Here is a 12,510-nt window from a genome sequence, read left to right as displayed (position 1 = left end):
CCTACCGCTTACTGTGTAAGACCTACACTGGTTGGTCCTACTGAAGTGTAACACCTCACACTTGTCTGCATTAAATTCCATCTGCCATTTTTCAGCCCATTTTTCCAGCTGGTCCAGATCCTACTGCAAGCTCCGATAGTCTTCTACCAACCCCAACCTTGGTGTTATCTAGTGAATCACATCATCATCCAGAGCATTGATTTAGACGACAACTAACAATGGACCCAGCACTGATCCCTGCAGCACACCATTAGTCACAGGCCCCCAGTCAGAAAGGCAACCATCTATTACCGCTCTCTGGCCTCTCCCACAAAGCCAATGTCTAATCCAATTTACTATTTCATCCAGAGTGCCAAGTGACTGAACCTCCTTGACCAACCTCCCATGCTGGAGCTTGTCAAAGGTTTTGCTTACGTTCATGCAGACAACATCCATTACCTTGCCTTCATCGACTTTCCTGGTAACTTCCTCAAAATCTCTATGATTAATTAGACACAACCTATCACACACGAAGCCGTGCTGATTACCTCTAATCAGTCTGTATCTATCCAAATACTTATATATCCGGCCGCTCAGAATCCCCCAATAACTTTCCCACTACTGATGTCAGGCTCACTGGTCTATAATTTCCTCTTAAACAGTGGAACAACATTAGCTGTCCTCCAATCCTCCTGTACCTCATCTGTTACTAAGGATGATTTAAATATCTCTGCTAGGGACCCTGCAACTTCTGCACTTGCCTCCCTCTGGGGCAGAGGAAACACCTTGTCCGGCTCTGGGGATTTATCCACCCTAATTTGCCTCAGGACAGGAAACACCTCCTCCTGTGTAATCAGTATAAGATTCATGACCTTGCTGGTGCTTTGTAATCACTTCTATAGACTCTGGGTTCATCTCCAAAATAAATAGAGATACAAAAAATTCCTTTATGATCTCTCCCAATCTCTTTTGGCTCCACGCATCTGATCTTCTAGAGGACCAAATTTTGTCCTTTGCTCTGAACACATCTGTAGAAGCCCTGAGGGTTCTCCTTCACGTTGTCTGCTAGGGCAACCTCATACCTTCTTTTGGCATTCCTGATTTCTATCTGAAGTGTTCTCTTGCATTTCTTTTGTTCCTAATTGCCTATACCTGCTATGCACTTTTTTCCTTAACCAGGGCCCAATATCTCTTGAAAACCTGTCATCTTTACCTTTAATTTTAACAGGCACATACAAGCTTTGTACACTCAAAATTTCACTTAGAAGGCCTCCCACTTACCAAGTACACCTTTACCAGAAAACGGCCTGTCCCAATCCACACTTGTCAGATCCTTTCTGATACCTTCAAAATTGGCCTTTCTAAAGTGTAGAATCTCAACCCGTGGACCAGACCTATCTTTTTCCATATTTACTTTGAAACTAATGGCATTATAATCAATAGATGTAAAGTGTTCCTCTACACAAACTTCTGTTACCAGCCCTGTTTCCTTCCTTAATAGCAGATCAAGTACACACACTTTCTCGTTGGGACATCTACATACCGATTAAGGAAACTTTCCTGAACACACTTGACAAACTCTATCCCATCCAGTGTCCTTTTACAATATGCGAGTCCCAATCAATATGTGGAAAGTTAAACATCACCAATGTACTATAACAACCTTATGTTTCTTGGAACAGTCTGTGATCTCTCTACAAATTTGTTCCTTCAAATCAATTGGACTATTGGGTGGTCTATAATATAACCCCGTTAACATGGTCATAGCTTTCTTATTCCTCAGTTTCACCTATAAAGCCTCACTGGACGAGTTCTCCATTGTGTCTTGATTGAGCACTACCATAACTAGTAACGCCACCCCTCCCTCTTTAATCCCTCCCACTCTTTGTGTCTAAAACAACAAAACCCTGGAACACTGAGCTGCCAGTCCTGCCCCTCTTACAACCAAATCTCATTAATGGCTACAATGTCACAATTCCAGGTGTTGATCATGCCCTGAGCTCATCTGGCTTTCCTACAACACTTCTTGCGTTGCAATCAACACAGATCAGGGCATTAGTCGCACCATGCCCAATGCTTGATTCCTGACTTTGTCTGAGGTCTTACCAACATCTGCCCCCATAACCTCTTCACTGTTCTGGCACTCTGGTTCCATGCCCCTGCAACTCTGGTTTAAGCCCCACAGTGCAGCATGAGCAAACCTTCTCCACAGTGCAGCATGAGCAAACCTTCCCCAAAGCGCGGCATGAGCAAACCTTCCCGCTGGATATTAGTCCCCCTCCAGTTTTGATGCAAACCGTCTCTCTTGTACTGTCCCACCTTCTCTAGAAGAGAGCCCAATGATCCGAAAATCTCATGCACTCCCTCCAACACCAAGTCCTTAGCCACATGTTAAACACTCTGATCTTGCTTCTTCTGGCCTCATTAGCATGTGGCATGGATAACAATCCTGAGATCACAGCCCTGGAGGTCCAGTCCTTTAACTTACCACCTAACTCCTTGGGCTCCCTTTGCAGAACTTCATCACTCTTCCCACATATGTTGTTGGTACCTATATGGACCACAACCTCTGGCTGCCTTCCCACTTAAGAATGCCGAAGACTCGATCTGACATGTCCCAGACCCTGGTATCCGGTAGACAATGTACCACCTGGGAATCTCATTCTTGTCCACAGAAGCTCCTTTCTCTTCCTCTAACTAACGAACTAACTAATTAACACCTCTTTCTCCCCCATTCCCTTCTGAGGAACAGAGCCAGACAGTGCCAGAGATCTGACTGCTGTGACTTTACTCTGCTAGGTCACACCACCCCCCACCCCACCCAACAGTATCCAAAGTGGTATACCCGTTGTTGAAGAGTCACACTCAGATTTATTTTTCACATGTACACGTTAACACACAGTGAAATGTGGCGTTTGCATTCACTACCAACACAAGCTAAGGGTGTGCTGGAAGTAGCCCACAAGTGTTGCCACACATTCCGGTGCCAACATGGCACATCCACAATGCTTGTCAGAACACAAAGCAGAACATCACAAGTAACAAAACAACAAGCCCCTTTCCTCTCTCAAGTTTAATTATCATTCCACTGAACATAAACATAGCTGAAAGAAACAGTGTTCCTCTGGGGCCAAAGTGCTAAATATACCCAACACATAAACAAGATTGTAAACAGCCAAAAAAGATTTATATATTTAATTCTGGAAACTGAATGCCAAGAGTGTAGTGAGAATGCTAGAACAATGACGTATTTCTCACGTTGTCTTGGGGGGGGCGGGGAACAGTTATACAAATAGAAACGTACAGGATTTATTAGGAAGTCTAAAAGCAGAAAGTGTTAACTATCAGTATTGGACACTGCTGCCCCAAGTTAATTGCTGTATAACTAAATACATCAACAAGGACTGATCAAGTTTAAACAAAAGGCTTTTCTCACTTTTTAGTTTCTTCTTGCATCTCCTCCACTTGCTTCTTAAGCTCTTCATTCTCCTGGGAGAGCGACATTAGCTGGCTCCTGTCAAACTGCAACGACTATTAGAAAGTATAACATCAGAGAGTTTTAAAGGGCTGTTGGCAAAACTAAAATAATTCAAATTTAAATGTCATTCAACCATACATGAATACCTGTGAATACAGCCAAATGAAACAGCGTTACTCTGGGGTCAAGGTACAAAACACAGTACCAACAGTCACACACAGCACAAGCACACACAAGATAGCAAGAATAATATCACAATCGCACAATAAGAATCAAAAACCCGTGCCACCAATCCACAGTCAACCACAATACAACCTGCCTCCACCAACCTGGATGCCATGACATATTGACCCTGGTGAAGTGCACATGCCCTGCTTCACCACCACCCCCCCGCTTCCAGGTTAGTTTAAAGGACCAAGAGGTTGTACCTGAAGCTCTGTGTTCAATTCATCACGTTCTTCCTGTGCTGACTGAAGTTGGCTTTCCAGATCGGTCATTTGTTGGTGGACACGAGAAATTTCCTTCTGCAACCGCACATGTTCATTCTGAGAGGATTTCTTATCCGTTTGCAGTGCGACAATTTCTTGCTTCAACTCTTTCACTGCCGACTCCAGCTTCTTTTTCGCTGATTTCAACTCACTTATGAGTTGATCTTTTGCGTTTGCGTCGCGCCGATATGCCTCCACCATCACCTGAGGGAAAATGTGCCCAAACAGTGGACAGGTCACTACTCAGTAGCCAGTAAAGTTAAAACCCAACTTGAGGAACAGCTGTACATTGGGCCCCTTTTCTAAGAAAGGATGTGGTGACATTGGAGAGAGTTCAAAGGAGGTTCACCATAATGATTCCAGATTGAAAGGTTTATCATACAAGGCTCTACCCACTGCAATTCAGAATGAGAGGTGATTTCATTGAAATCTATTGAATATTGAAAAGGGCTCGATAGCGTGAACGTGGAGAGAATGTTTCCTATGGTACGGGAATCTAGGACTAGAGGGCATAGCCTTAGGGTACAGGGGCATCCTTTGAGGAGGACACAAGAGGTACCACAAATGCTGAAAATCTAGAGGAGGACACACATCTGCTGTAGGAGCTCAGCTCTGCCAGACAGCATTTATGGATGGGAATAACAGTCAACAGTTCAGGCCAAAACCCTTCATCAGGACTCCTGGTGTAGGATCTCAGCCCAAAACATTGACTGTCTCATCCCTTCCATAGTTGGAGATGAGGAGGAATTTCTTCAGACAGAGAGTGGTGAATTCATTGCCACGGGTGGCTGTGGAAGCCAAGTCATTGGGTATATTTAAGGCAGAGGTTGAAAGATTCTTGATTAGTCAGGGCATGAAGGGCTATGGGGAGAAGGCAAGAGATTGGGGCAGAGGGAAAATGGATCAGCCATGATGAAGTGGTGGAGCAGACTCGATGGGCTGAATGGCCTAATTCTGCTCCTATATCTTATGGACTTACATATGATTCAGACTCATTTACCCCACGTGCATTCAAAACTGCATCGCTTGTGTTAAAAGCCAACACAATGAGGTGGTGCTGGGGGCAGTCCACAAGTGACACTAAACTTTCCAGCAGCAACATAGCATGCCCCCCTCTCTCTTTTTGACAGTGAGTGACAGCTGTTGGTCCTTGAGTCAGGGGACTCGGAGAAGCAATGTGGAAAATTGTAACATCGAAACAGCAGGCTGTTGATCTCCCTCCTTGCTGTTGAAGGAGTGATATCTCTCTCTCGCAGCCCCCCCCCCCCCCACTAGCGAGAGGGAGCCTGTCTGAGATACCATAGTGCTGAGATGTAGTTTTTGGTGGAATCTAGATCAAGAGGGCTTGCTTGTAAAGTGGTGGTGGAGGGGGGAGGGGGTTGGTGCGTTTGCTGGTGCAAGTGGAGGGGAGGGTAAATGCTTTTGCTGCTGCTTGTGCGTGGGGGGGCTTTAGGGTTCTGATCGCTCTATCATTCATTCTTTGTTTTGTTTTGTGGATATCTGTGAAGAGTAAGAATTTCAGGTTGTATACTACATACAATCTCTGATATTAAATTCAACCATATTCAGCAGAACATAAGCAACAATAATAACACAGCTCCCGCCCACCTACCCACCCACTCACACAGACAGACAGACAGACCTCCAACCCTAGGACACATTAGGGCCTCCAGTGAACTCGCAGATATCGGGCCTCTGACCTGCAGACTAGCCAGCTTCAAGTGACCAGAGGTCAGTGAAACATTTACCTTCTGTTGAACAAGCTGGTCCTTCAGTTTCTGAGTCTGTTTCTTAAAGGTAGCATTCTCTTGTTGCATATTTTCCACCTATAAAGAGGAAATTAATGGTATAAACTGCTGCCTTGCGGAAAAATACAGAGACCATAATTCAAACTTTAGGAAGAAATTGAAAAGTTAACCACGTTGCAGTGAAATATCTCCAACACAATCTGATTATTCATCTAGTCACCATCATTATGTGCCATGTCATATGACATGGGTGAACAGGGTCTCATGACCATGATTTTTCTTGGCAAATTCTACAGAAGTGGCTTGCCATTGCCTTCTTCTAGGCAGTGTCTTTACAAGGTGGGTCCCATTTCCACTCTCCCCCCCCTTCCCCAGCCATTAACAATACTCTTCAGAGACTGTCTGCCTGGCATCAGTGATTGCATATCTAGGACCTGTGACATGCACCAGCGGCTCAAATGACCATCCACCACCTGCTCCCATTTCTTCATGTGACCCTGACCAGGAAGGGGCGAAACAGGGGCTACACAATGTGCAAGGACAACCTGCTGGCTAGTGGAGGGAAAGAGCAAAGGTGCACCTTACACATCCTTTGGTAGAGACCCATCTCCACTCCACCACCCAAGATTAATCTAGTATCGTTATTTATACAAGTACCATATTTGATCTGCTTAAAACCTTCTAATATGAGCTAATACCATGATGAGCCTACTTGACAGTTTTTTGTACTCAAAATGAAAGATGTGGGAAATGGAACCCATTCCACCTTGCTTTTCATTCATAGCATAAACTATTTTAGAATCTTCCTACAAGAATTCTACTCACTTTGCACTTGTGCCAAACCTTTGTGGAATCTGTGTCTCCAGGATTGAAGCAATTCAACAAATTAGCCTTACTCTGTTCCCATTCACCTTATGACTATGACACAGAATGGCCACTTCGGCCTCTCTCACATATCAGACCCCGTGTTGCTCAACTATTCATACACCGCTTGCCTCTCGCAAAGCTGATGGGGTTGTTGTGTACCATTCAGCTGTGTCTTCTAATGTACAGCAACAAACTACAGCAAATTTACAGTGGATCAAATTATAAGCACGTTTACTATTTACAAGGGAAAGTCTACCTCCATATGTTAAGTTGTTGGAAAGTAGCTTCAATCTCATGGCTCAAAACAAAGCACTACTATACTTTAACAGAGAACAGTAAATAGATTGTTTCCTCCCATAACTGCATTCTTCCATTGTAAATCTCTTCTTTCATCATTCCTTTTATCAGTCCATTTGTCTTTTGAGGCTTCTCTCCCCATGACAACTCTGTCATTTTTACCTCTGTTGTCAAAACACTACCTGCCATGAACATACATCCTGATATAACACACAGAGACTTCTTGTAAGCCTCCTATTCAAACAAACCAACAAAAAAAAGCACTCTGGGATCACACAGGTTCCATTCATGAAGGCTTCAGGGTTACAGATATACATCCAGTGTTAGATCTTTCACCCTCCACTCCAAGTAAACCAGTTCATCCAACACTGTCAGGTTTCTGATCCACACCAGCTCAGACCTGCCTGTCAATAACAAGTCACCAAACACCTCTACATCAGTCCTCATTGAGCGATCAGAAGTAAGCAACTTCAAGTTCCTGGGTGTCAATATCTCTGAAGACCCAAACTGGACCCAACACATTGATGCAACCAAAAAGGCAAGACAGTGGTATATATCACTAGGAGTTTGAGGAGATTTGGTATGTCACCAAAGACACTCACGAATTTCTACAGATGTACTGTGGAGAGCATTCTAACTGGCTGCATCACCGTCTGGTATGGGGGTGGGGAGAGGCTACTGCACAGGATCAAAGAAAGCTGCAGAGAGTTGTAAAATTAGTCAGTTCCTTCATGGACACTAGTTTCCATCGTATTCAGGACATCTTCAAGGAGCGGTCCCTCAAAAATAACCATCATTAAGGACCACCATGACCCAGGACACATCCTCTTCTCGATGCTGCCACGTATCGGATGGCTGAGGAGAAGAAGCTGTTCCTGAGTGTGTGCCTTCAAGCTCCTGTACCTCCTCCCTGATGGTAACAATGAGAGGAGGGCATGTCCTGGGTGGTGGAGATCCTTAATGATGGATGGACGCTGCCTTTTGGAGGCATCGCTCCTTAGGGATGTCCTGGATACTATGGAGGCTAGTGCCCATGATGAAGCTGACTAAGCTTAGAAGTTTCTTACTTTGATCCTGTGCAGTGCTCCCCCCGCGCCCCCCCCATACCAGATGGCGAAGCAGTCAGTTAGAATGCTCTCCATGGTACATCTGTTCCTAATGAAATATACCTGCTGTTGTATCTTCTTTACAGCTGCATCGATAACTTGGGACCAGGTTAGGTCCTCAGAGATTTTAACACTCAGGACCATGATTGTTTTTGGCAATTGTTTCTCTATATTACCTCAGGCAAAAGATATCGCCTGTTAGCACATCAAATAGAAGGAGATAAAACTTGCTATTAAGTATTTTTAAAAGCTAAATTAGATAAAATTCTTCCTGGCACCTTGCAGAGCTGTTAAATTTCTATTACCTGCCCGGTCTTGACAGCAATTTCCTGACGAAGTTGTTCTAGAACTTCAGACATCACTTCAGTTCCCTCCTCAAGCCGTTTAGCTCCTTCCTCCAGCGCACCTTTATCCATCTTTCCGGCTTGTAAGGCCACTTCCAGGACAATCTTCTCGTTTTGCAAGTACTGGATGGTATCTTCTTTGGCATTTGTTTCAGTTTGAATCTCTGTGAGGCGGGCCTCCAGTTCATCGTAACGGGCCTGCAGTTCATTCAGGGACTGGTCTTTGGTGTGTAAAGCCTCCTGGGAGCTGGTGAGCTGCTTTAGAAGCTCCATTTGTTCCTGTTGCAGAGCTTCTAACTGGAGTTCGCGCTGATGTAAAGTTAACTTAACCTGAAGAGAAGACACAATTTCAGCACATTCATAAATGCAATAATAAATGCAACAATTAATAGATCACCATATGGGTACTGTTGGAATCAGTTGTGTTTTTACACTTTTTTTAAAAAAAGATAGTAGTTTAATTAATGCAAAACTAAAATAGTACTTTTTGCTAACATTTTTAATGTATTTTTCACGCTTACTGGCAGAAGGCAGTGTAGCAGTTACATAACCCCTTTATCACCCTTTCCATTTTAATTGGCCAAATGTTACCTGCTTGTTATAATTGTGTAACCATTGATTGGATTTTCCTATCTAAAGAATTTCTGTTATCTGAATTGTAAAGGTGATAGATTTTTCAAAAACAGCTGTATTGAATTTAATTTTTCTTCTCTCATCTGACTTGTATCACCATTACTTTGCTTAGTATTTGTCCTTTATTTAAACTTTAAAATAAACAATCGTGAAGAATCAATAAATCAGACTTTCTTACTCATTATTAAACTCCAAATAAAAACCCACGGATCAAAAATAACAGTGACCTGACAGTACATCTGCCTTGCAGCAGTTAAGTTACCTGGCTAATAGTCTCCAAATTTGGGTATTACCAGTCTGATTGTCAATGCTGAGGGAGGTGATGTGATTGAGGTTTATATAAACGTACGACAGTTTAACTGATGGATCACTTGAGATGCAGTCATTGGTATATAGAGAAAATAGGAAAGGGGAGAAAAACACACCAGTGTTAGCTGTGTGGGACGTGCAAATGTGCTCGCCTAGTCTCACATACTGCCCCGTCAGAGAAATTGGTGACCCACCTGCAGATGTAACCTGGCCTTGAGTTTTGAGTCAATGCATTTCTGAATTTTGGCTTCCCCACCAAATTATCTCCTGTATATCAATTCCAATCAAAGTTCTGTTGGAAACCACAGTTTTTATAAAAAAAAAAAAAAAAAAAAAAAAACCTTTTATAAGATCTTTACCTTTTAACAAACATGTATTTTTCACAGTATGTGGTGGTTCATCCCCACTCACAGGCAGAAAGCGGTAAAACAGCTAAACTAATGGTTTATCACCTTTCTCATTTTTCATTGGCTATGACCCATGTGATGTAATTATTTTAATCGTGTAGCCTATTAACCAGTTTATTCTCTATCTAAAGAATTTCACTTAGATTTTTCCAAAGGTGCCATCTTTATTCATTTGTCTTCGCATCAATACAACTCTTAGCATCGTTTCTCAGCTAGTTAGTTTGCTTAGTATTTGTATATTTGCTTGTACTCTAAAATAAACTGAAATCTGGGCATTAAGACTGCTTGTCTTTCCTGCCTCCCGGAAGAACCCCAAGGATCAGAAAATAAAGAGTTTTTTTTGAAAAAACACACAGACTGAAAACAGCACAGCACAATCTAGAAAAGAAAATTCCACAGGCTATGTGCAGGAGCATTTCAGTCACTGTGCGGCTGTACACCCGTGCATCTTAGAGGGAATAGTGATTCTAATCTTTCTCTAAAGTGTGTATTGGTCCCATTACTCTGTCCTGGAACAAAAAGCATCACTCTTTCCTAATCCCTAGTTAATTTGTTATAGTCAGGCACTCACAGTCATAGTCATCTTATCCTCTATTCCCCTCTCTGACCTTTCACTTCTTCTCACCTGCCCATTACTCCCCCTGGGTCATTCTCCCCCGCCCACTTCCCTTTATCCAATGATCCACTCTCCTCTCTTATCCTTGCTTTCCTATATGAAAGCAAACTAGCACACAATATCAAAGTGGATAGTAGAAGCTTTTTTCAAGTATGTAAAAAAAAATAAGAGCGATGAGAGTATATATAGGACTGCTAGAAAATGAGGCCAGAGAAATAATAATGGGGGACAAGTAGATGGCAGATGAACTAAACACGTACTTTGCATCAGTCTTCACTGTGGAAGACCCTCAGTGTGCCAGATGTTGTGGTGTGTGAAGGAAGAGAGGAGAATGCAGTTACTATTACAAGGGAGAAGGTGCTCAAAAAGCTGAAAGACCTAAGGGTACACAAGTCACCCAGACCAGATGAACTGCACCCGAGGGTTCTGAAAGGAGATAGCATTAGAGATTGCAGAGGCATTATTAATGATCTTTCAAAAATCATTGGACTGACATTTGCAATTTTCCAGTCCTATGACACCATGCAACACTACTTTTTAAGAAAAGAAGAATGCAGCAGAAAGGAAATTATAGACCAGTTAGCCTGACCTTAATGTTGGGAAGATGTTGGAAGTCAATTGTTAAGGATGAGGTTAGGGAGTGCTATGTGACACAGGACAAAGTCGGCATGGTTTCTTAAGGGGAAATCTTGCCTGACAAACCTGTTGGAATTGTCTGAGGAGATTACAAGCAGGTTAGATCAAGGGGATGCAGTGGATGTTGTATATTTGGACTTTCAGACGGCCTTAGACAAGTTGCCACACATGAGGCTGCTCAAGAGCCCATGGTATTACAGGAAACTTACTAGCATGGTTAGAGCATTGGCTGATTGGTAGGAGACAGTGAGTGGGAATAAAAGGATCCTTTTCTGGTTGGCTGCCAGTGATCTGAGTTGAGACCGCTTCTTTTAATGCTGTGTATCAATGATTTAGATGATGGAATAGATGGCTTTGTTGCCAAGTTTGCAGACGATACAAAGATTGGTGGAGGGGTAGTACTGTTAAGGAAACAGGTAGGTTGCAGAAGGACTTAGACTGATTAGGAGAATGGGCAAGAAAAGTGGCAAATGAAATACAATGTTGGAAAATGCATGGTCATACACCTTGGTAGAAGAAAGAACTGTGCAGACTATTTTCTAAATGGGAGAAAATCCAAAAATCTAAGATGCAAAGGGACTTGTGAGTCCTTGTGCAGAACACCCTAAAGGTTAATGCAGATAGTCAGTGGTGAGGAAGGCAACTGCAATGTTAGCATTCATTTCAAGAGATCTAGAATACAAGAGAAGGGATGTGATGCTTTAGTTTTATAAGGCACTAGTGAGGCCTCACCTTGAGTATCGTGAACAGTTTTGGGCTCCTCATCTAAGGTTACGTCCACACTACGCCGGATAATTTTGAAAACGCCAGTTTCGAGTAAAAACGACAGGCGTACACACTAAGCGTTTTTCAAAATATCTCTGTCCACACTAACACGGATATTTGGGCGAGTCTCCTCTACTGGGCATGCACAGGACACACAGAAAACAAGCGAAGAGGAAACGGTATACTTAGTGCGCGTTTGCCCAGTACAGAGTAGAAAAATTTAAAAGGAATTACTCTTGGCTCTCGCGCAGGAGGACTTAACCAAAAAAAACAAATACTGGAGCGTATGGAGGCAACCGACAGGGAGTTCACGGACAGTATGACAGGGCTGACGACGAACATTGAAAAACTGACTAACTCTGTTGCATTAATAAAGCACCTTGTTAAATGTATAAAACATGTCTGCATCAGTGTGATCTTGTATTTCCATACAACGTTACATTCGGCTGTTACACATCTACTTTCAGAGAAGTACTTGTGTTAGTAGATAAACCACCTTCATACAAGCAAGGACAGAAAACAGGGCAAAGTGAGTATACTTATTTATTCAGTAAGCTATGGGTCAAGGTATTTGGTGAGTACATTTCTAACTCTTCTGGCTTCAGTCTCGTTGCCGTCTGTTCTGAAATAGGTTCTGCGAAGCGCAGCATCAAATATTGCTGTGCTGATTGTACGACGGGGGGGGAGGGGGGAGGGGGATGATGATGATAATGATGATGATGAATAATAATGCCGGCAGCCGGCACGTCATGACAGCGGTTTTAAAAAGCTCCGATTACCCCATAAACACTGCAACGGATATTAGGCGTTTTCAGATTTATCCACTCTGGAGACCGT

General features: G+C 43.0%; 1 protein-coding gene across 4 annotated transcripts in view; it reads right to left on the bottom strand.

Annotated features, from left to right (window-relative positions):
• golga3 (golgin A3) overlaps positions 1 to 12,510 on the bottom strand; it is a 102,751-nt gene that overhangs the window by 33,129 nt on the left and 57,112 nt on the right. For all 4 annotated transcript variants that reach the window (XM_072240832.1, XM_072240831.1, XM_072240833.1 and 1 more), the window contains 4 exons: positions 8,269 to 8,637; positions 5,694 to 5,771; positions 3,886 to 4,149; positions 3,416 to 3,510 (listed from right to left, as the gene is read on the bottom strand). In XM_072240832.1, the coding sequence (XP_072096933.1) occupies positions 3,416 to 3,510; positions 3,886 to 4,149; positions 5,694 to 5,771; positions 8,269 to 8,637 (806 nt within the window). The remainder of the gene's footprint in view (positions 1 to 3,415; positions 3,511 to 3,885; positions 4,150 to 5,693; positions 5,772 to 8,268; positions 8,638 to 12,510) is intronic.

The sequence above is a fragment of the Mobula birostris genome, chromosome 22 (genome assembly GCF_030028105.1).
Source record: "Mobula birostris isolate sMobBir1 chromosome 22, sMobBir1.hap1, whole genome shotgun sequence".
NCBI lineage: Eukaryota > Metazoa > Chordata > Chondrichthyes > Myliobatiformes > Myliobatidae > Mobula > Mobula birostris.
This window is presented reverse-complemented; position numbering and strand designations above follow the sequence as displayed.